We start from the raw sequence: 24,064 nt of genomic DNA on the forward strand, positions 1-24,064 counted from the left end.
AGGGTTTTTGAGTTTCTGTTTTTAAAGGCTGTTCTCTTTTGCACTTTACTGTCTGTCTCTGTTGATACATTTCTAAGGGTGTAGATGCATTCATATTAATGTCAAGCAAGTTTGAAATAGATGTTGGCAAAGACTGTCTAGAACTTGCTCTATCATTAGACTGTTTCAGGGTGTGGAACTCCTGCCTGTCCAGAAACACACTGAGAGTGAAATTTTGAACTGTGGCAGACCAAATACAATTAAATCATGTCAGAGATTCTCAGAACACTTACTACATCCAAAGCATTAACTTAGCATTGTTTTGCCTTCAAGCAATTTTTAGTTAACGGACCATTTACTCTTAGCCAGGGACTGAGAGGCAAATAACATGTTTTTTGCAAGTTTTAAAATCGAAGTACATCGTTAAAAAATTGCTCTCCCAGTTTAGAAGTGACCTGTGGCCTTATAAAGTTACATCTGAGTACTAGAAAGTACTTGGTGGAGAAGATTTTTGTTAATGAAATAAACAAGATTATTTCATGTGAGTAAACCATTGACTGGGAAACATACAGAGTAAAATGTATTCCATTAAAATATAGTTATTATTTTATAATCTAATAAAAGAAAATGTCTTGAAAACTATTTCATTAGGGATAGATGGGAAAAACTGCACAAACCATATGTGCTCAGTATTCGCTTGCATTTTTGTTAGGAGTCTGTGAAATATCCAGGGCTGTTCCATTAGTGTGGTTATGTAAGAAGACAGAGAAGAGTTTATGTTGTTGCCAAGCCTTCAGGACCCTTGAATTTGGGCTCCGCCAAGAATGAGTGAGGAAGTTTGTATGGCACTTACGGGGAAGGTACCCCTGACAAGAGAACACCCATGGACCAAGGATGCGGTTGTGTAGGTGTGTTGATGCTGTACAGGTGTGTTTCTCCATTTACGCTCGGGGGGATTTTGAGTTAACTCCTTGAAAGAGCTCTTCCCTGAAAGGCGAATGTCCTCATGTCCTAGGTTGTTACCCGTGAAGGATACAGAAGGCGCCATTACTGCAAGTAAACTTTGAAGGTTGCAAAGTTAGAATAGCTGGGAACTTCTGCACTTCTGACGTACTCGAAACTGTGTGCAAGAGGGAGGAACTCAGGCTAGTCGATAGAGGTATACCAGAAACCCGAATCATTAAGAAATGTTTATACACAGGGTCAGCTAAAGGAGTGGATATTTCAGCTAAGAAAGACCTTCTAATCTGAAGGTCTCTGCAGCACTACATCACAGATCATCTCTTTTTAAAAAAAATTTTTTTTTAACGTTTATTTATTTTTGAGACAGAGAGAGACAGAGCATGAACGGGGGAGGGTCAGAGAGAGAGGGAGACACACAATCTGAAACAGGTTCCAGGCTCTGAGCTGTCAGCACAGAGCCCAACGCGGGGCTCGAACTCACGGACTGCGAGATCATGACATGAGTCGAAGTCGGACGCTCAACCGACTGAGCCACACAGGCGCCCCACATCACAGATTATCTCTTAAAGACAACAGATGTGTACATCTTTGCACATGAAACCCCAAAAGAAAGGATAAATGTTGACATTCCAGATGAGTGATTGTTTTCCTTGCACCGAAGGACCTAGCAAGATTGGAGCCCCAAAGTCATGGATATGAGGTTGAGCCATCTGAGGATTTCAGGGCTGTCTCACTCACAGAATTTGAATGGAGGATATCATTTTAGGAGATAGACATGTACATTAAAACTCAAATCTTCCCAAGAATCTCCTTCATGACGGCAAACTTAGCCAAGGCATTGAAACATAATGAAATCCTGAGCCTTTCATTGAACTACAGAAAGACCAGGTGAATGAGGCAGGAAAACAAAGAGAAACCAAGATTCCTTTTTTTTTCCTTTCTTTGTGAATGTGTTTATGTGCACATGCAAGTGTGTATTTCCTTACCTGCTGAATCGGTTGAGATTTAGTTGTAGGCATCGTGACATTTCACCCCCAGTTCTTCAGCAGACACCACCTAAGAACAAGGACCTTCTGTGTAACCACAATGCGTGATCACAGAAATTTCATGTTGATACGATATCGGATTTGTATTTCCCTGGTAGTCCCATTACTATCTTTCAGAGTGTTTTCTACGACACGGGATTCAGTGACAGCTCCACATTGCATTTACTTGTCATGTTTTTGAATTTGCATCGGTTCTCATGGTCGGTCTTCTTTTGTCATTCGTGACACTGACACTTCTGAAGCCTAGACCAGCTGTTTTGCAGAATATCCCTCCATTTTGAATTTGTCTGATTTGTTCTCTCACATTTGAAACCAAGAGATTGATTGATAGACGAACAGGAGGGGAAGAAGAGGTGGGAGAGAGAAAGGGAATGAGAGAAAAGGAAAAAGATGCACATGATTTTATGAAAATTGTTTAGTCAAACTCAAGAGCATAAAGTCTAGTACATTTCTCTTCCGGCTGTATTGATAAACAATTGTCTAGAGCTGTGGGGTGACAGGACCTGGTGCTTATTGGGAGTTAAGGATATCTGGAATATTTCAGTGAAAACATTTTGCTTAAAGGCAAGGGACTAAACCTTGAGAGTCTGGGTGGCATGCCAAGTTAAATGTAAAACTCAGTGAAAACCAAAAAAATGTCAAGCTAGTTATTTTAGTTTATACATAAAATAGTGAGACGATTTATTTTTCTTAATACGTGTAAACCAGTTTCTTTGGTGCCATTTAGCTACAGCAGATTTGTTTTTTTTTTTAACACCCTTTGCTGGGCTTAACAAAAATTGAAGATGCCTTAAAGAGTTAATAAGAACATACAGACACTATTCCAGAGAGATGAGAATTTAGTCTGTCTTTAAAAACCTCCAAAACAGAGATGCATGAACCCCAGCTTAAAAAGGAAGACTCCTGTAAAACCTGTTTAGAGTAAATCTTATTCTCAAGCTGTCAGAAAATAAGAACCAGACAAAATAATCAGGTATCAAAGGCTAAGAACAGCTGACATGAGTTTTCTACCTTGCCGCTGTGTCTCCACATTAAGTGCCAACTTCTCCACGACATCTCCTAGGCTCCAAATAAATAAAAAGGGGACGTGATTTTTAGGAGCACTGCTAAGAAATCACAGCATTCAAATGGTTTTTGCTATAATTTGTAGGAACCTTCCTATGCTTATTCCTGACATTTGATTTACTTGGTTAAGGGCAGAAATGTAGAAAAACAATCAGACCCTGAGTAGGAAGGGAACTTGGTTTCCTGGTTGTGTCTAATATGGCTCTGATGGCTGTCCTTGGTGTCCTGGTCACCACACCCAGTGAATCATTATGCCCTGAATCAGGGAGACCAGTCTTATTTGCCAGGGTTTTAAGTTAATACCTGAACTAGAGCAGAAGTGGGCTTCGTAATTGGCTTCTCTGAGACTCAGCGGAAACAGTGTTGAGAGCTCAAATTCTGTGATGTTGATTATTAAGTGAAGTGTGTGCAGAGGAAGGTCCACTCATTATGATTTTATTTAAAAAAAAAACCCACTTTTATTATGAAAAAAAACAGGCCTACTATATTGAATTGTTGCTTGACTTCTACAATGATGGACCAACTTCTTGGGAAATTTGTTTCATTTTTATGCCGATCCATTCCCTGCCACCATTTTATTTTGAAGCAAATCTCGGAGAGTATACCATTTTATCCATAAATATTTCTGTAGAGAATAGATACTCTTTTAAGCTGTCTTGCTTAAAATAAGACTGGTATATAGGTGCTTAAGGTATTCTACCAGGTAATGCACAGCTTAAGTACTTCCAGTCTGTTGAGAAGATTTAGAAGAGCTAAAGCCAATCAAACTGACAATTTGATCTGAGTATGGTTGTCATCGGGAATGGTCATTCATTGCGTGGAGGACACCAGCCTGAGGCCCAATAAAAAAAGTGATGTCGCTAAAGAATTTCTTTCTTGAAGAAGGGAACGTCGTTAAGAGTTACGAGTTCTCTTTGTTCTGTGGTCACCTCTGATGATAGCATCGTCTAACTCTGACTCTCCAGAAACATTGTAACCGTGGACAAGTCAGTCACTTACCCATCTCTGAAATTAAACTTCCCCATTAAAAAATGGGTTTGATGCCTGCTGTACGTATTTACAGAGCCATGATGAAGATTATTTGTGATCTGAGATGTGAACGTACTTTCAAAATAATGGCCTGTATATAGTACACATGAAACTAATATAACACTGTGTGTTAACTATACTGGAATTTAAAATAATAATAATATTAGTCATAATGGCCTAGCTGCGTATTCTCCTCTAGCATAGTTTTTTGTCTTTTTGAAATGACCACTGTTCAGGATTTTTAATGGCATCAGAAAAATGTAAAGATTGAGGAATTGACCCTTCAGAATATTTTACAGTCTAGGTTCCCCTCGCTCTCCCCTGCCCCAAGTATATTTTATATTTGGGCATTTTATTTTTCTCCAAGCTGAGATCCATTTTGGTTGACTCATTTTTTCCCCCCTTTCTGTCTTTCTCTCTCAGATAGTAAAACATTTGGGAATGGTGTCTTGATCCAGCTCACCTAAAATTAATATGTTTCTCTTTAGAAGATGATCAAAATTTTTTTCCTTCTCTTTTGTTTTTTAGCTTTGCCTCCCCGGTTGAAAGAGATGAGAAGCCAGGAGTCTGTTGCAGGCTCTAAACTAGTGCTTCGGTGTGAGACCAGTTCCGAATACTCCTCTCTCAAGTTCAAGTGGTTCAAGAATGGGAACGAATTAAACCGAAAGAACAAACCACAGAACATCAAGATACAAAAAAAGCCAGGGTAAGTATCGTGCATATAATAGCAGAGGCAGTGTCTAGCAATGGAATGCTATAAAATAGAATAAAAATTATTCTCAGCCCCAATAAATAAATTTACTATCAAAAAGCATGATCTATAGTAAATGAAAAAGGTTTTTCATTCTATGGTGGCCAGAAATTGCGTTACTATATAGAAAGGAATTTGAAATTTTGATTCTTGCAGCTTCTGGATGAGGAAAGAAAATGGGTGGGGAGAGAACTGTAGGGCGTGGAGGGGGATAGGAGGGAGAAGGAAGGAAGTAGCTTTAGTGGTAGTGGTAGCTGCTGTAATTGGAATATGTTAGATCTTAAAATTCGACTTCTTCAAAATAAGACGAATGCTGTTGAGAGTACAGTGCCTTCTACAATCAACATCCCAACTTCGTGATAAAGCTGAATAAATACCTAGATTTATGGAAAGAGAATGCGGTCACTCGAATTTCAACTATTTTCAAGTTAAGAGGTTAATACATACAGCTCTACCTAATAAGGTTTTTTTTAAGTTTGTTTATTATTTTTGAGAGAGAGAGAGTGAGCACGCGTGGGAGAAGGGCAGAGAGAGAGGGAATCCCAAGCAGGCTCCATGCTGCCGGCACAGAGCCCGACTCGGGGCCTGAACCCACGGACCATGAGACTATGACCTGAGCCGAAACCGAGCGTTGGATGCTCAACTGATGAGCCACCCAGGCACCTCCCCCCAATAAGTTTTTTTAACTGACAATTCTGTGAAACTACATCACCCACTGTAGCAGATTAAAACATCAGAGCATCTTAGCAAGAATCTTAAATCATCCCACCTTCCTTGTGGAGGTCCACATTTGGAAAGGCTTCTTGTGATTCCTATAACCTCTTGGAGGGGGGTTTATACCTAGTCTAAAACGATGCTCCTTTATTATTCCTATTCTCCTCATTTTTATTTACCTCCTTAGTTAAGAGATTCTCTTCTAACATCAAACTACATTTTGAAATTAAGGAAGAGATAAGTATGTGAGAGTTTTGCTTGCAAATAGTCCTTTAATCAGTGTGACCTGTGTGATAGCACTTCCAAACTCAGAGATCACATTTTCTTTTTTTAATCTTTAAAAAAATTTTTTTTTAATGTTTATTTTTGAGAGAGAGAGAGAGAGAGAGAGAGAGACAGATTGCAAGTGGGGAAGGGACAGAGAGAGAGGGAGAGACAGAACCTGAAGCAGGCTCCAGGCTCTGAGCTGTCAGCACAGAGCCCGATGCGGGGCTTGAACCCATGAATCGTGAGATCGTGACCTGAGCCAAAGTTGGACGCTTAACTGACTGAGCCACCCAGGCGCCCCAAAGATCACATTTTCTTTACTCATGCTTCCGCAGATTCCAGTGACATCCCAGATGTGATACTGGCAGCAACAACAAAAGAGTCTCCTCCTGTACTTTGATTTTCTAGAACACCTACCAAAGAATTGTCACACAGTCATGAAGCAAGAGTAAACAAAGTGATTATAATGGAAATTTAATTTAATCTTCCCAAAGTGTTTAATTGCTCTAATAACCATAATCAGTGAATTTTCCCCCTAGTTTCCATGGCTTTATTAACTACACTGCTTAGTCTCCTTGTTTAGTGTGTCAGCAGGATCTCTTGACTTGGACAAAAGAGTAGGGATTGCATTTGCAACAGATGCTTCTCCAAAGATATAAAAACTAACTCTGTAAAGTGACATGGTGTGGTTTTTTTGTTTTTTGGGTTTTTTTTTTTTACATAATATTACTTATTGCAACATTCCCATAGGTAGTAGGGGAAGTTGAACTGTACGTGGTGACTAATTTTGCATATTAAGAAATTTAGATGGAAAACAAAAATGTTCTGCCTGGCCTTGAGTCATACAACGAGTAAGAAACTACGCCGGAACACAGATCTGTTCCTTGGGTCCCTTTAATGCCTTACTCCTTCTTTTAAAAATGGAAAGCATACAGGTGTAATAACCTGTGTGCATGTGGGGAGGGGAGGAGGAAGAGCAAGTGAACTGAAAAAAAATAACTCTGATGCTTTGACAAGTGTAACAAGAAAAAAAAAACTTTTAGATACTGGATTTTGAAGTCTGCTTTGTTTTTCATCAATTAAGACACATTTGTAAGAAACTAAGTTATCTTCACATGCAGGAGAATGTCTCATTTCTTTCCACATGGCTGTCAAATGATATCAGTAATATTTAGGTGCCCACGGAAGGCTTTATGCTGGGAATGGGAGGAAATGGGAGCAGCATGGGGCGTTATCTCTGCACTCAGGGGGGGTCACAGATCATATAGGGATTCTGGAGTTCAGCCTTATCTGAAAGCATGGTGGTTTCCGAGGTTGTATGCTAAAGCACTCTTAGGGCTGGGGAACTTCAGGATTTTCAAGCAGCCCATCCGTTTGCAAATAGTGACCTTTTAGAAAATTATTATTTATATTAAGGTAAATTCTACTCTAAGTCAAGATTTAATTAGGGAAAATACCCCTGATGAATGATCTAGCCCATCATACATACAGTAAAGCCTGGTGCTAAATTGTAGGTTCCTGATACTGAGCTTGGGAAGAGGGAGAGACCCCGAGAGCTATAGGAGTAGCCACGAAGAGGTGGATTTGTCAGCTGAAGGGAGAGAATCCCCTCTGGCTGGGTGGGTAGGGTGGGATGGGAAGTTATAGAGAAGGAGCAGAACGGTAGTCAGTAGCAAGTTCTGGGTTTTTGTTTGTTTTGTTTTTAATTTTTTTTAATGTTTATTTTTGAGAGAGACAGAGAGTGTGTGCAGGGGAGGGGCAGAGAGTGGGGGAGAGGCAGACAGCAAGGGAGACAGAGGATCCAAAGTGGACTCTGATGCAGGGCTCAAACTCACGAACCATGAGATCATGACCTGAGCCAAAGTCAGATATTTAACCAACTCAGCCACCCAGGCGTCCCGCAAGTTCTGTTTATAGGACAGTAGAGAGGCCAGTGGGCGAGTCGATGGGAATTCAGTCCTTTATGGGACAAGATGCTGTGTGTCAGACCCTGGGCTAGACGCCAGGTACCCAGACATGGAGGACATGCTCCCTGTTCTTAAGAGCAGGTGGTCTAGAGGGGAGAGAGTTGCTGAACAGTTAAAATATTCCATCTTAACTTCTACAGTAGCGATAGTCATTGGGTGTCATAGCAAGAAGTGCAAGGGGACCCAGGCAGGGACAGGGGAGGCTTCCAAGAAAGAAGGAGAGGAGGAGGGGAGGGAGAAGAGATTGAGGGAATAGAACAAAGCATCTTCAGACTGCGAGTATTTAGTCTAAGGAAGCCTGGGGAGAAGCAAATGAAGTTGAGTAGATAAGGTGAAAACAGTATGTATATGCTTAAAGAGGTAATTTGTTGCATGGCTTGGATGACATATAAAAGAGTCATCAGTATTCAGAAAAGCATTTTCATGTTGGCTTCATAGGTCCAGACAGCTAAGAGTACTGTCTACATGTTAATAAAATCCCATTATACCAGAAAGGCCAATATTCAGAAATTACTTCTTTTAAACAATAGCCTTGCTGGAAAGAATTAAATGGAAGAAAAGGCGTTTTATTCAGGTTATGTGACTGTAAATTACTCTTGGTGAAACATTTTAACATATTTGATCTTCCAAAAATAAGACACTTTGTGTAAAGTGGGCCATTAGTGTTGTCAACTTTTTTTTAAGGCTAAAGAACCAGACTCAATCTAAATTTAATTAACATTTGCAAGGTGCCCTATTATTTCAACTTGTCCTATACGTATAAGAGAATGGATACGATTTTGAAAAAATGTTTACTTATTTATTGGGGGGAGGGGCAGAGAGAGACGGAGAGAGAGAATCCCAAACAGGCTCCGTGTTGTCAGCACAGAGCCCCATGCGGGGCTGGATCCCACAAACTGTCAGATCATGACCTGAACTGAAATCGAGAGTTGGATGCTTAACAGGCCGAGCCACCTAAGCGCCTGAGAATGGATACTATTATTGTTATACCCATTTTTTAAAAAAATGAATGTCCTAAGATGAGGGAAGTTTAGTTTCTTGCTGTATGTCCAATGTTAATGAATGCTCAAGCTTGGATTTGAACTAGGTCTGACTCTATGCCTGCTGTCTTTTCAGTTACTGGTGATTTTTCTACATATAGTGAAGCCACAACACAGGGCTGGAGACATGCTTAGGCATTGGGTGATGGTCTTTCATAAAAAAACACTCTAATTTTTCAGTTTCACCTACATATTCAAATTGTTAACGTTTTGCCTTGGTTACTTGGTTACTCAAACTTTATCTTCGGCTTTGATCAACCAAGCAGAGGTGAATTGTAGTGTGAGATTTAGGATTTCATTGGGATTGTCTTTATTTTAAGAAAAATGTTGACTCTTTTCCAATCCTTAGTCTAGGTTTTCTTTTTCACAGAATCTAGATGGTACATTGCAGCCAGAATTTCCCTTTAATCCCTTAGCGTTAGGAAAAGACATCACAGCAATAAGAAATCTCCATTATTTTGTAAAGTTTTATCGCCCTTCTGTCCTGCTCCTACTAATGACATACATTCCTACATGTTCTTCCTACGATTTCGAATTTACATTTGAGGCTGTTTATTTTATTTGGCGAAGCAACAGGTGGAACCAATTTTTAAAAAATGGAAAATGCCCTAGTGTTATGTGTCTGCTTATCCTTTTGTTCTGTTTCCTCTGCCGGGTGGATAGTTTTGGCCAAGAAGACTGGTTAAAGAGCTTGGAGTGTGACAGATTCATATTTGAGGCTGTCAGACCGGCCTCATTGAAATATCTGTTCTACGTTAGCCTCGTGAAAGGCCGACTTCCTGTCATGTGTGTGTGGCATGCTCCTTTGGATGCCCATAGTGTTTCCTCAGCTCTTCTTTTCCACTCTCACGTATTTTACTTTTGTTTAAAATTGGATCTAATTGGTTTGGTCAGATTTCTGCAAAAGTTTTAAAAGAATGCTTTCTTCTGTTGACAATTGTTGCGGGTCTTTGACTGTATAATAGAAAACGTTCACATGCATCCCTTTCTTTTATCAGCTGAACAGTTCTTGCAGATCATTTTAATTTTATATTATAAGGAAATCTCAAATTCCTTAGGTGTAAATGGGAATAGTCAGTGCCCATTTCATAGGGTTTATGTGAGGCATTTGGTGCAGTCCCTAGTACTGTATATGACAGCTGCTTCTCCCTGCTCTGTATCCTTCTCTTTATTGACAGGTCAACAGTGTCTGAAGCTGTGTTGAACACACACACACACACACACCCACAAGCACACTCACATACTCACATACACACACACTCACAGAGTTCATATAGGATTCCTTAGAGATCAGAGGAATGGAATTCTATCAACTGATGAGATATTCCCATATGCGTTAAAGTTGCCTTGGCCTATAAACTATGGTGGAAGAATCAAGCCAACTAAGAAAAAGGAGATAGTAGTTATTGGAACCTTGGGCCCATTTTGTCAGTAAGTACTTATTGAAAGAACAGAGTTTGCATTTTGATATTAAAAAAAGAGAAATTAATATTTAGAACTTCTGTCTTTAAATCAGTCTGTATTACTTTATTTTTACATAGCATTGTTTTTCTTCATCCAAAAGTAATGTATGCTCATAAGAAGTCTAAATATTGCAGGAATATAGAATGTGACTGTAATAAGAGTTAACATTTATTGGGAGTGCATTTAAACACTTTACATGAGTTAATTCTTTTAATACTTTTAGAAAGTGAAAATCCACTAAAACATCAACCCCTCCCAGATTTCTGGATAACTCGTTGATTAAAGAGCAAAAGGTTCATTTTATGATTGGAAGGGAAGTCACCCTTTTTCCAAGTTAACTTCCTTCCTATGGAGGGCATACGGTAGCCTATTAAAGAGAGTAAAACAAAACTGTTGTAACCATACTTATCAAATCCCCAAATCATTGCAATATATAATTTTCAAGAAAGGATTTTCTATTTCTACTCTCTTCCTGCTTCCTGTTCCTTACTCTAGGACCTAACGATTGAAGACTCTCATAGTTCAATGTATCACTGGAATTCAAAAGGATCTTAATGATCATCTGGATAAATGTTTTTCCCATCGTGTCCCTGAAGAATCTTCAGATTGAAAATGGGCTGCCAGCCACTTTGACCTGAACATCTTTGTCTCTTCATGATAGCTTTGAATATAAGGCTCTGTTTTAAGCTTTCACTTTAAAACAGGATTTTTTTTTTCAAAATACTTGAAACCACTGATCTAATTTAATCTTTTCTCTGCATAGAGATATTCTTGACAGGTGGTTATCCAGACTTGAATCTTTCCAAAGAGAAAGACACTCTCCCCATTTTTGAATGTTCAAAAATTCTTCCTTACACTCAAAATATGCCTTCTTTTTCCTGTAAGACATAATTCCACAAGAGCCTCCCCAGATAGTTTTCTTTTCCAGGTGACCATGAAATGTATTTACAAAGCTATCCATATCATGTTCATAGGTGCCTGCCAGTAGGACCTCTGTTTCTTTAACAGAATCTTCTCTAGTGATAAGATTTGTAAGCTCTATTCAACGCTGATCAACCTCTTCTAAAGTCCTCTAGTTATTGATATTTTTCATCAAATGCCACTTCAAAACATAATTAAATATTCTAGATGTGATCCCGCCTGTGAGCAGTGTATTGAGACTTTTATCCAGTTTGATTTATGCTGTTTTAATATTAATATGGCCCAACAGTGTATGTTTCTTTTTTCTTATTTCTTTTTTTAGTAGTTGTTTAAAATGGAATAATGTTAAATTCATGGCTAATTGAAATCCTTTTTTCTGTATATATTATTGTCAAGGCACGTCTCTCCAAGCCTGTATTTTGCTACTGATTTTTGAGCTGGAATGTATTTGTTATGTTTGTCTTGATTAAACTGAACCTTGTTCTGGGCCGATTGATGTTCAGTCCTAGAATTCCCAGCGGGTTCTCTATGGAAAGGATACCTTAGCCACATGTCACCCTTGCCTTGGAAATTCATAGCACATATTTGCATAAAAACCACTAAGAGGTACTGTTGTAAAGAAATCTATTTAACTTTGTTCAATGCAGTATTTATTTGAGCATAGAAAATTTTTCTTTTTCTTTTTTTCTTATCCTTTCTCTTTTTCAAGCATAAAATTTATTACATTACTTGGAATAATATTCCAGGAAACACTGTGTAGGTCTATTAGGAAGATTTTTAAGAACTAACCCTTCAAGGCAATTTAATTGTAAATTTGATTACCATGTTTCTTATAGTTTGATCCAGTTCGTTAGTAAAAATGTTAATGGCACAGGGCTGAGAAGGAACTCCTCACATATCATTAAGGACTCCTCCTTAACTTACGTAAATAGGAAAGAAGGGGTGTTCTTGGAATCATTGTATCTCAGAGTGTTGTATATTCTTGGGATGTTATTGTGATAATTTAGAATTTAGGGGCTGAACAAGAAAAGTTACCATTTTCTTATTTTATGTTTTAATTTTTTTTATTTTAGAGAGAAAGAAATAGGGCACGAGTGGGGAGGAGGGGCAGAGGGAGAGAGAGAGAGACAGAGACAGAGACAGAGAATCTTAAGCACGCTCCATGCTCAGTGCAGAGCTCCACACAGGGCTCCATCCCATGACACTGGGATCATGACCAGACCTGAAATCCAGAATTGGATGCTAAACCAACTGAGCCATCTAGGCTGTCAGCACAGAGCCCGATGAGGGGCTCAAACCCACAAACCATGAGATCAAGACCTGAGCTGAAGTGGGATGGTTAACCAAATGAGCAACCCAGGTGCCCGGGAATCCACTCTTTCTTCTGTGTTGAAAACCAGGATATTATTCCTCAACCTGACATTCTTCATGATTTATCTATCAGTTATTGTTAGTGGTTCCATAGTCGTACATGAAAATTCTTTCAGCTAGTTATGTTACTTTGGGCTGAACAAGCTTATTATAGTGTTTATTACATTGTTTCTCACTATTCTTCATTGGTGTCTGTCATAAAGGAAACTTGGTGTTTATGGACAAAGTTGTATAAATAGCTGATAACTCATTAGGAAAAACACTAGATTTGAATACTCCAAAACCAGGCTTAAAAGTTAGCAGAAGATGATGGGGATAATGTCCTAATATTGTTGTATTTTCATAATTTTACAAGTTGTGATAGTTTATTACTATATCTTAATATCGATTTGCCAAGATACATGCCCTCAGATTGTTCTGTTTTGGTTTACAGGGATATATGTCAGGGAAACTTTTCTGTGGAGAACCTGTGTGATTAATATGTGAATATTGCTGTATAAATGGCCCTTGGTGGTCCTCCCCACTACATGGGTAAACAAGGGTGTTATTATATTAGGTCCCCTTCTTATCAACTTTGTTCTGTGACCGTTGTATTCAGGAAATGTGAACAGATACGCCATGTGGATGACAAGCATTCCGTCTTCAAAAAAGTTAGTCACTAAATGTATTCCCCTCTTGGAGAGTCAGAGTATATTAGCATATTAAAGACTTGGAGAGTTCCTGTAGGATTAACAAGACCAAAAAAAGCCTGTTTTTGTTTAACTAATGCCATGTTTTCCAAATTTATTTGAATACAGTACACTTTGTTTTGTTTTGTTTTCTCAAGTTTACTTACTGACATTGTACTAAGTCACAACTAATGCAGCAATTTTTCAGTCCACATGTTGGTTTGACCATTGCTGCCTTGGTCTGGACCTCCTCCCACTGCTGCGCCCTCTTAATATTGCAGCCTCCTTTCCTGCAGCCAACATTAGGAACATTAGGTCTTGGAGAGAGCTTAAGTGGGAGCATCCAAATATTTTCTTCATTTGTTCACACATTCATCCAGTAATGTTTGAGGATACACCAAGGACAAAACAGTGGCATATCCTCATAGAACTTTGAGGATACCCGGAAGTTTAAATTATGGACTCCCCCTCCAAAGCATATGTCCTAGCTTGAAAAATAAGATATACTGAAAGAACTGTGAGGACCAGGAGGTACTCAAGGCCATCAGAATTTAGACAATGAAGAGAGCAGCACCAGCTACGTGATCATGAAAGCTTTGAAGAAAGAATTGGCACTTGAGGTGGTCCCTAAAGGTCAGCTTATATCTTGATGGGTACAAATATGGGACCCCCTTTCTAGGAAGAAGAAATGGCACAAGGGAAACACCATGATGGAAGGCCGTAAGGCTTACATATGGGACTGGGTGGGTGGTTCAGTTCAACAGACTGGAGGAGAATCGTAGGAATTCAGTTTTCATTAATTAGGACAATTGATCAAATTTGAGTAATAATATTATCTGCCAAGACAACTAGAAACTTCACTATAAAACTAGGAAGTTGTAACTTATGTGAGCTTTGCATATAATTTTGAGTTGCTGTCTTCTCTCCCTGTTATCATCCCAAGAGCCCAAGTAGTCAGTCTGAGGTGTGACTTTAAAAAGCCTTTAGTGGGGGCACCTGGGAGGTTAAGCCTCCAACTTTGGCTCAGGTCATGATCTTGTGGGCCGTGTGTTCAAGCCCCACGTTGGGCTCTATGCTGACAGCTCAGACCTTGGAGCCCACTTCAGATTCTGTGTTTCCATCTCTCTCTGTCCTTCTCCCACTCACATTCCATCTGTCTCCCTCAAAAATAAATAAAACATTTAAAAAATTAAAAATAAATAAATAAAAAGTCTTTAGTAAACTCAACCAACCCCAGTGGTTCTGAGTTTTTAAATCATGGAGACTGCTTAAATTATTGGCTATATGCAACAGTAAAACACAGACAGATGCAAATTACAATGCTGCCCAGGCTGAAAGAGTGCTGAATATTGATTTATATACAGTTTTATAAATGTGTGTGCTGTTGTTGTATATTTATTTCAATATTAAGAGTGATTTGTGTCCTTCTATGCTCCTAGCAATGAAAATCTTAAATTCCCTTTCTTTTGTAAGTACTAAATCCTCTTCATTCAAAATTAACGTAATTCCTAATGATACTACTGAGAAAAGTGCAGAGGATTTTAATCTATTCTAGCCTTCCTTAAGTGTCTGTCCTTACCAGATTTGTAAATGATTTTACGCTTTTTTAATCTTCCTAGTGGCGGATGACATTTAGATATAGAAAGGAAGAAAATTTACCAATTGGTTTGAAAAAAATATCTGGGGCATGATGTGTTTAGTGGTGGCAGTAGAGGAGTAAAAAGAAAACTTAGAGAAGACTTACTTTAAGTTACTAATCTGGGTGATAAAATTAAGGTCATGTTCATGGTATAACTTAAATGTGATAATATCTCATTTTTACTCTTGGTCACATCATACTAATACATGTATGTATTAGTAAGTTGTGTTTTACCATGGTCCCCGTAGAGTGGGGAGGGGGAGTTTGAGAACCCCGAAACTACAGAGAAATAGATTTTGATGGTCACTGTATTTCTGTGAAATATACTTACACCACTTTTGTCCTGATCTTACAGGAAGTCAGAACTTCGCATTAACAAAGCATCACTGGCTGATTCTGGAGAATATATGTGCAGAGTGACCAGCAAATTAGGAAATGATAGCGCCTCTGCCAATATCACCATTGTGGATTCAAATGGTAAGAGATACCTATTACATCCTGTTTCTCAGTCTGTAAGAGGAGTAATCGAGATGTGTGGTAAGAGTTGTAATATAAACTTGTATGTAAATCTTCCTGTGAACAAATAAAAACCATGGAAGGAAAACCATATCCTCCAAGTATCTTGTGTGTCTTCCGTGAAATTCTTCATTCCCCAATTTGATATAAACCTGAAATACACATAGATTTTATTTTTTGACTTCAATAAGGTCATGAACGGCAGAAACAGAAAGAGGTTATACCTCTTCTTCAAATTTGTCGGGGACGGCTGTCAAGTCTTTGGCTCTATCCATAACAGAATATGTACATGTATATATATGTGTGTGAGTATTTATATACAGAATACATATGTATATGCAGGATATGTATATTACATGCATATGTATGTACATATGAATATTCCAAATGAATATATGTACAGTGTATGTGTGTGTGTGTGTATGCATAAAAGAATACAATCCTGACTCAGTCTTGGATATTTTAATGTTCTCCTGCGTGTTTTTAATACAGCTGGTTCTAGGTAGTAGGAAGTTAGGCCTATCAATTTTTTTTAGGCCTGTTAATTCTGAGAACAGGAGAGACTTAGAGGCAAAGCATTTGCTACCATGTTTAGTCGACTTCTGCTTCCCTGAGAACAGTGCCAGGGAGATTTGTTAAGCAAATGGAGGCCTCGGAGGTAGAAGGTACTGCTTCCCCTCCAGCAGCTTCTCTGAGTGATCTGAAGAAGTAAAAGCATCACAGCTGGTGGCTGTCTGCTCGTGATACCCCAATACTCCGCAATTTGATGGAGTCACCTCTAGAAGCTGATGAGTTAGCAGGGAGCGTCTCAATCTCTTGAAATAATAAAATGTGACTTCAAAAACCCTTTGGTGCTTCTTTTGCTTTTTGCATTATGGCACTTAACTACTGCCCACACGAACCCTGTCATCTGTCATAAAGCCAAGCCTAATTACACTGCTCTGCTCTAGGCAGGAGATGAGAGAGAGTGTCCGCTGTGAAGGCCTCGTCTCTTAAAGTGGTAAGGTAAGAATGTGAGGGACGAGTAAAAATAACTCAAGGGTCACCTCCACAGGAGACTGATGTAGTTTGTGTCCGTTGACTTAGTAGGATAGCGAGAAGGGAGTAAGATAAAAATATGGGACGGAGTTGGGAAAGTTAATTCCCAGCCTTCTCTGGATTCCCCACTGAACTGCTCTGTCGCAGGGTAATCAGAGTTCATTACTTTAATCTTAAATACCTGCCTCCACAGAGAGTAAAGGACAACAGTGAAAAGTAGTTTCCATTACTATTTTTAGGAGCTGCGTTTATAGTTTAAAATGTAAAAGCCATTTAAAATTTATATGGGTAAATATAGCATCACTTTACTTTTTAATCAGCACAGGTTAAGCAGTAAGCATGCCGCTGGCATTATTTTACCCCACATGGAATTTTATAGGATGCTACTTGAAGCACAAATTTAAAAACCTATTTCAGTGGCTTATTCTTGTTTTTTTTTTTCTTATTGTCCCACGTTTAGTAGCTTGTTCTCAGCTTGTCATTGGCTTTTTGAACGTGTCTCCTTGTGGTAAATGCTATTGAATTACGATTTTGACGCTTGGATTAGATTTGTAGAGCAATGTATACTATAAATTCCCAGGAAAATACAATTAGAGTAAGTGTCACGGTCTCACAGAGTGCTTACAGTACTATTCTATTATTCTGTGTTTTCTGATTTACAGGAGTAAGCAGTGAATTATTTACTGCTCTATCATTCCTGGCAAAAGCCCATAGGGTTTAGTTTCTTATTAATTTTGGGGTGCCGAATGATAATACAGCTTTTTACATTTCTCTCATAGGAGAGACATCCAACTCATTTTTCCATATTAATTCCTTCAAGAATTGGCTGCCAATTTGAATATTTAGTATTAACCAATTATAATGTAGAGAAATGAAAGTTGGGATGTTTTTGATAATCAGCTTTTTTTACCTGACAAGAGGAAAGAGAAGTTCACAGAATATTGTAAGGAAGTGATTCTTAAACAACCAACTAAAATTCATTATAGAATGGGGTCTTACTGGCTTACATAGAGCATCTGAAGGAGAATAAAGAATCTCAATTACAATGCAGGGTGGTCTGTTTTGTTTTCTTTTTTTTTTTTTTTTTTTTCTTAGAAGCCTAGAAATAGTTCATCCTTATCCAACCTTCTCATTACATTTTAAAAGGTATGGAGACTTAGCATGTGTCTGAAAACAGATACATTCAGGATCACGAGATATTTGGTAGCAAAGAAGGACGCCAAACCGGATTTCTTATATTCCTGGTCTAATATGGCTCACTCTGTACCTGTGTGTTTGTGAATGTTTAAGTAGATTCTTTGGTGTGTGAAGGACAAAAACTGACGGAAGGGTGTGAGACATAAAGAACAAGGAGTTCTATGGGGAAGAACTGGAACTTCATTGTTACTGGGGTTCAAGGAGAAAAGTGAACCCAGGGCATATCTAAAAATTTAAGTGACAAGGGTTTCTGAATCTTCTCTCTAGTATTTCTGCCTTTGATGTGCCTCAGATACTTTCTTGATTCTTCTACTTATCTTCTCACCTCTCTTGCTTTCAACTATGCCACTTTATATTCTGAACTCTAACCTGATTGTGATCCCACTTGGTCATTTCTTCATGACTCTTTTTAAGGCATTCTTTCCATTTTAATTCCTATTTTATGATTGCTTTCTTAGTTCCGAAGCAGATTCCCCATTGCAAGCATCTGATTTGCAGAACTTACTGTGCCAGACCATATGGAAAGACCTAGAGAGCTTACCAATTATCTACCTTCTGGTCAAGTGTCTGCTCTGGGCTCACCACTGGAGAGTGAAATGAAACATGGCTTCCTAGAAACACCCCTCTCCTCAGAGGCTGTGGACCTGTGTGCTGTTCATCAGAGCCTCTGGGCCAGCAGCCACCATGATAGACGAGGCCAATGTGTTCGGCAATATCAGGAGACTCTCTTTTCCTTCTACCCCTCAGTGGCTTAGTGGCAGCACAACCAAAAAGAAAATAAGTGATCATTCTGATCCTTCAGCCTCTTCTACTGCTCTGCTCTCTAAATTTGCTATATTCAGACCAATTCTGGTTATCAAAGAAGTCTCAGCTCAGGTTGGGAGCTCCCTGGGACTCAGATACGTAACCTTTATGTTGTCACATCCCTGTGTCCTTTGAAATCTGGGCAAACATTGCACATAAACACTCTTTCAGAGAGAAAAAGAGCACTCTACTATGGTTGTAAACTGCCACCTGGCTAAACCATCTCTTCCTAAATGTATTTATGTTGACTTGGGCTGAGAGAGTGGAATTCTCAAGAATTTCATTTTCCTTTGGGGCCCTAGAAAAAAAGTTTAAAAAATAAGAGCATGTTGTCAAAATATCATATTGAACTCCCCTTGAGATTTTAATTTATGTTTTCTATAAAATACTGGTAATTTTGTTGATTTTGTGTTGTCTCACTCATCTCTCCCGTATTTAAGTACTTCAGTACATAACTATGGTCTGGTAATTTCTACACAGGTTGTCTTGCTGAAAGATCCTGGTTTGCTGCTGTGAACTAATTATCCTAATCTCATCCTATGCAACAGATTCCTTGTGATTTACTGAAATTCCCACATGGGTACCTTCTTGACACTGAGATGTTCAGAATGTATTTTGGCACGAGATTCTAGAGGAGATGGCAGAGGTTTGGGGGAGATCTGCCTGAGACATTGTTTTCTTTTCTCCCCAGAAAAAAAAAGTGAAAAATATAGCAGGATGACCTTGATATCTGATACTACTTTAAATTCCATTAACACAGCTTTATAAACTATCAGGAAAAAAAATTGGCTTAGACCATTAAAGTCTTCCATCCAATATTATGAACTTTCTGCAGTGAAAGTCATTGTTTATATTTGCTTAGATTAACAACTATGAAATGACAACAAAAACCCAAGAAATTCTCCTCGAATTGTTATAAGCTTGAGTGAAATAATGACCATATTTTCACTATTTTCAAGCATTTAGAAAAGAATATATATGTAGCCAATCATTTTGTTAAGCTACGTTTTAGAAATTTATGTTGTCTGCCTTTTTCCATTGTCTTTTCAGTCCTATCTTATTTGGAAAAAAGAATTTGCCATACTGTAGACAGACACACACCTATGCAATCTGCTCATTAATTTTTGGATTTTGTGAGTGTAATAAGTCCATTGAGCTTTCTTGTAAAAAAGAATGTCACAGGGCGCCTGGGTGGCTCAGTCATTTGAGAGTCTGACTCTTGATTTCGGCTCAGGTTGTGATCTCACAGTTGTGGAATCCAGCCCCACATCTGGCTCCATGCTGAGCGTGGAGCTTGCTTAAGATTCTCTCTCTCTGTCTCTCTCTCACTGCCCCTCTCGCTTGCTCATTTGTGTGTGCTCTCTCTTTCTCTCAAAAAAAAAAAAAGGATGCCATAGGCAGCCATCATTACATGATGCGTTAGGGTAGATTCCTTTCATTAATTCAAATATGGCAGCTTACAAGGCCACATATACTATGCCTATACAGATTATACACTGTATGTTCATTTTTATTTGCATTTCATTTTGCTTAGTCTTTATATAGGAAACCTTAATTTCACAATTAATTCTTAGCTGAGGAGCTCCATGAAAACTCCTGGGCATCAGATTAGGGAAGAGAGTAATAGACCTAACTGGTTTTCAAATTAATTAAGTACTGCAGTCTTTAAAAGGTTAATACAAGAGAATATACATACTAATCAATCATATCCTCTACTAGATTTTCTTTTTTTAATCAGGAGAAAAATTATTTGAGTGAGATTCAAGATCCCATAGCAACATTGGGCTCATAGCAATAAATTTGCTGTTTCCTCTGAGATGAACGAAAAATATTATGCCCACAAAATTTGACTAGTACATCAATGGATCCTTTAAAAAATTGGCTCGTGTGGGTAATAGGCTTAGCTTCCCCCTCTCCCAAATTGATGGTGGTGTTGAAAATGCTGTGATATTGGTAAATGAGCTGTAGTTACACTGACAATAATATAAAATGTTTTGTAATTTGTAAAGCAGTCCCCATGTATGTTGTATCATATTGTATTTCCATGAAGACTAATAAGGAAGAACATCATGGGTGGAATGGAGAGATCTTTCCAATGCATAGTATCCATTGTGTCTCTCCAGCATTTATTCCTCTTAAGAGGAAGCTCTCATTACGAGCAGGAATGCAGACACTTGAGGATGTTCCTGAAGTCATCTTCACTAGTGCCAATAAGTGGGCCCATTGTCAATCTGTAAAAAGATGACTTCATCATATGTTTTGTGCACACAGTAAGAACCTGTAGTTTTAGAATAACAAAGAGTCACAGAAATGGATATTTAAATACATACAGGTATATCATACATATGTTTGTATATATGTACATGTGTATTTTGCTAAATAGTTATATGCAGTATATTGTGCTTATGGTGAAACCTCAAACAAGTCATGAATATGTAATAATTAGAAAAATTACTTTCCAGAAGGTGTCATTTTTCAAATGCTGCAACGTTTTCTTGAGACCAGATCTGATTTATTCAAAAAGCATTCAAACATTACAAATACACTAATGTTCCTTATGTTTACTTGCCTACACAGCCTAAGTTGCTCAGCTGTGTTCAGTTCCTGATAATTCTAAATCCTCATTAATTTGCACTAATGAAGGGGATGTCCTTTATAAATTAACAAACTTAATATACCAAATTACTGTAGGAAAAATATTTTGCTTAAGTAAATATCAGGAAGATCGCAGGACTTAAAGGTTTTAAAATTTGTAGTTGTAACAATTATTTTCAATCACTTATAACAAAAGATTGTTTTGTAAATCTATTTATTCTACCTGAAACATGCATAAAAATGCTTGCTGAGTGGTTTTAATTAAAAAGATTAATTTTTCTTATTAGCAAGACTCTTTTAGTGTGGAAGTATACAACTTCCTAACTTGCGTTTCCCCCAAGATAATTCGGAAGGTTTTTATTTGGAACCATAATCATTAAAGATATTTTTAAGGGGCACCTGGGTGGCGCAGTCGGTTAAGCATCCAACTTCAGCCAGGTCACGATCTCGCGGTCCGTGAGTTCGAGCCCCGCGTCAGGCTCTGGGCTGATGGCTCGGAGCCTGGAGCCTGTTTCCGATTCTGTGTCTCCCTCTCTCTCTGCCCCTCCCCCGTTCATGCTCTGTCTCTCTCTGTCCCAAAAATAAATAAAAAACGTTGAAAAAAAAATTTAAAAAAAAAAGATATTTTTAAGGTCTCCAGGGTAAATATCTAATTTTAGGAAGGGAGATTATTATTGTTATTATTATTTTTAGAAAGTGAGGTTATTTTAAGTTGTCTCTGTGTAGATAGATTATTGTGGTAACCTCCTGTTCAGGTATTTTTATGTAACATTCAATTAAAAAGGAAATGTTATGGTTAACCTTTCCTCTAATCTGAGATCTTTCATGCTGGAGCTAGAAAAGTACTTTTTTTTTTCTTGGAAGGTCATAGTGGACAACTACTTGGTTTGTCAAAAATAAATTTGAAGAGTCTTGATATTCATGCTGGGTTTGGGATTTCTGCCCAATTCTTGTGACCCTGAGCTTACTACTTTAATCTGGTTGTTGTGTCATTGATGGGTCCCAAAGGACAGAATAAGGAAACATCTCTCCTAACATGGGCACTTGCTTGGAAACATGGATCTTATTCTATGTATTTGTAGAGAAAGATAAATGTTGTGAATCTTGGATTAAAATGTTCCTCTCAGATTCGATTTTCCCCAAAGAAGAATAATTTCATTTTCTGCAGCCTACATCAAGAAAGTTAGTTGTGGCCATGTTATATACAGATATGGCCATATTACCAACACAGAATATCCTCTTTAATTCCTGCTGCTTGAAAAAGTCCAAAGGATATCATACACCCTCACATTCTGATTCCTTTCTCTTGATCCCATTTTTCGTGGGCAGAAGAGGCAACGTAGGCTACTTTGGCAGCTTGATAATAATCTCACACCTTGAATGGTCTGTCCTAATGTTTGATTAGAGAGGACCATCCAAACTTATTTTCATGAGAAAGACACTTTTGGTCTCATCAGAGCCATATTTCTGATCTTTATATGTTCATATTTCACCCAGTGCTTATTCTTAAACATCCCTGCTGAATCTCACATGAAATTTCTTTCCCTTCTCATTCCACAAAAACGTTTTATCCCTATAGAAGCCTCTGAAGTTGAAGAAATATTGCCACTTAAAATTAATTCCTCTTGCCTCCTGGACTAGTCCCACCATGGAAATTCTAAATGGCCATATTTATATTTAAAGATGATCACATTGATCAGGAACATTTCTAACTCCATGATTAATAGATTCGAATCTAAAATGATAACATATATGACTTTAGGATTTTAGTAGCTACTAGTAACTTTTGTGATGTATATATATCGCAACAGATTCAACTTGCCTGTTTGTCCTGGTTAGTAAATAGTAAATAGTGAAAGGTCATTAAGTCATTTAACAAGAATTAAACAAACAGTGAAGGTTGAACGGTACTCATTACTGCATCACTACATCTTTCCATGCCTTACTGAATATACTAGATCTTGACAACTAAAACCCTTTTCAGAAGGACAGAAAGAGGACAGAATTGGTTAGACAATGTAATCGTCCTTTGTTCCATTATAAAGGCAGTCAACTGAAAGCATGTCAAAGTTTGAACACTCTCATGATTCCCATGATAATGGTGTGTCCAGAAGGATACAGTTTCTTCTTCATTCCCTTGGGCTGAGAGCTGCCTACTTCCTCTGTGCCCTGCCCAGAGTAGCTCTAAGTCTCTCCGATAAGGCGCCCCTCTTGATTACCATTGGCAATTTTCTGTAGAGTTTGATGCTGGAACTTGATGACTTTCACCAATCCCAACTAGAAATATCGCTTGCTTTTGTTTTTGAACAAAAATGTAATTCTCCAAAGATTCATAACTTAAAACTTCTGACCACAGCTTTGATTCTACATCTTGTTTGTTTGTTTTTTACTTCTGCTATCTATCTTCCTTTCTGAGAAGGAGGCTCCTTGCCTTATAGTCTCCATCACAGACGGGTGGGGGCAGAGAATTCTTACGTACTCTAGCACGGCTCATCTCGTGCTCTTTGCCCAAGAAAGAAGAACTACTTCTCTGGACAGTCTTTTTTTTTTTTTTTTTTTTTCTTTTTCTTTTTTTTTGCGTTTCTCACTTTCAGGGCGGATAGAGCCTGGGTTTTCATCACCCTCTTGCAATACTTTCTTCCTTTACACTCTTTTGGTTTGAAGGCAGGCTGTGGAAGTGGCTCCCGGCCTCCTGATTATACATCATAATATCCTATCACCTTTTCTTTTTGCAGAGATCATCACTGGCATGCCAGCCTCAACTGAAAGAGCATATGTGTCTTCAGGTAAGGAAAATAAGCTCCCCAAATTTTACTAACCAGAACGACAGACATAACTGCTGGCTGTGTCTTCTACTAATCAGAACCCTGTCTGCATCCAAATTGCAACTGTTCTTGCTTTCTGCTCCAGTATTTTCTCCAGTTCATTTTGCCACTTTGGATTTTACTAAAGGAGTACAGTTTCTGCTGTATTCCTGAAGTTGGGCCTGAAAGGCATGCATGGGAAAAAGAAATGTTTAGATACAACTTA

The 24,064-nt window shown here is 38.3% G+C and overlaps 1 protein-coding gene across 8 annotated transcripts in view; it reads left to right on the top strand.

Annotated features, from left to right (window-relative positions):
* The window catches only part of NRG1 (neuregulin 1), a 224,826-nt gene that overhangs the window by 45,153 nt on the left and 155,609 nt on the right, over nucleotides 1-24,064 (top strand). For 5 of the 8 annotated variants that reach the window (XM_058720227.1, XM_058720225.1, XM_058720228.1 and 2 more), the window contains exons 2-4: nucleotides 4,611-4,788; nucleotides 15,240-15,361; nucleotides 23,770-23,820. In XM_058720227.1, the coding sequence (XP_058576210.1) occupies nucleotides 4,611-4,788; nucleotides 15,240-15,361; nucleotides 23,770-23,820 (351 nt within the window). Of the gene's footprint in view, nucleotides 1-4,610; nucleotides 4,789-15,239; nucleotides 15,362-23,670; nucleotides 23,821-24,064 lie in introns of those variants that run through there. The other 3 variants (XM_058720229.1, XM_058720230.1, XM_058720233.1) reach the window with 2 other exon arrangements.

Source organism: Neofelis nebulosa, chromosome 3 (assembly GCF_028018385.1).
Source record: "Neofelis nebulosa isolate mNeoNeb1 chromosome 3, mNeoNeb1.pri, whole genome shotgun sequence".
Taxonomy (NCBI): Eukaryota; Metazoa; Chordata; class Mammalia; order Carnivora; family Felidae; genus Neofelis; species Neofelis nebulosa.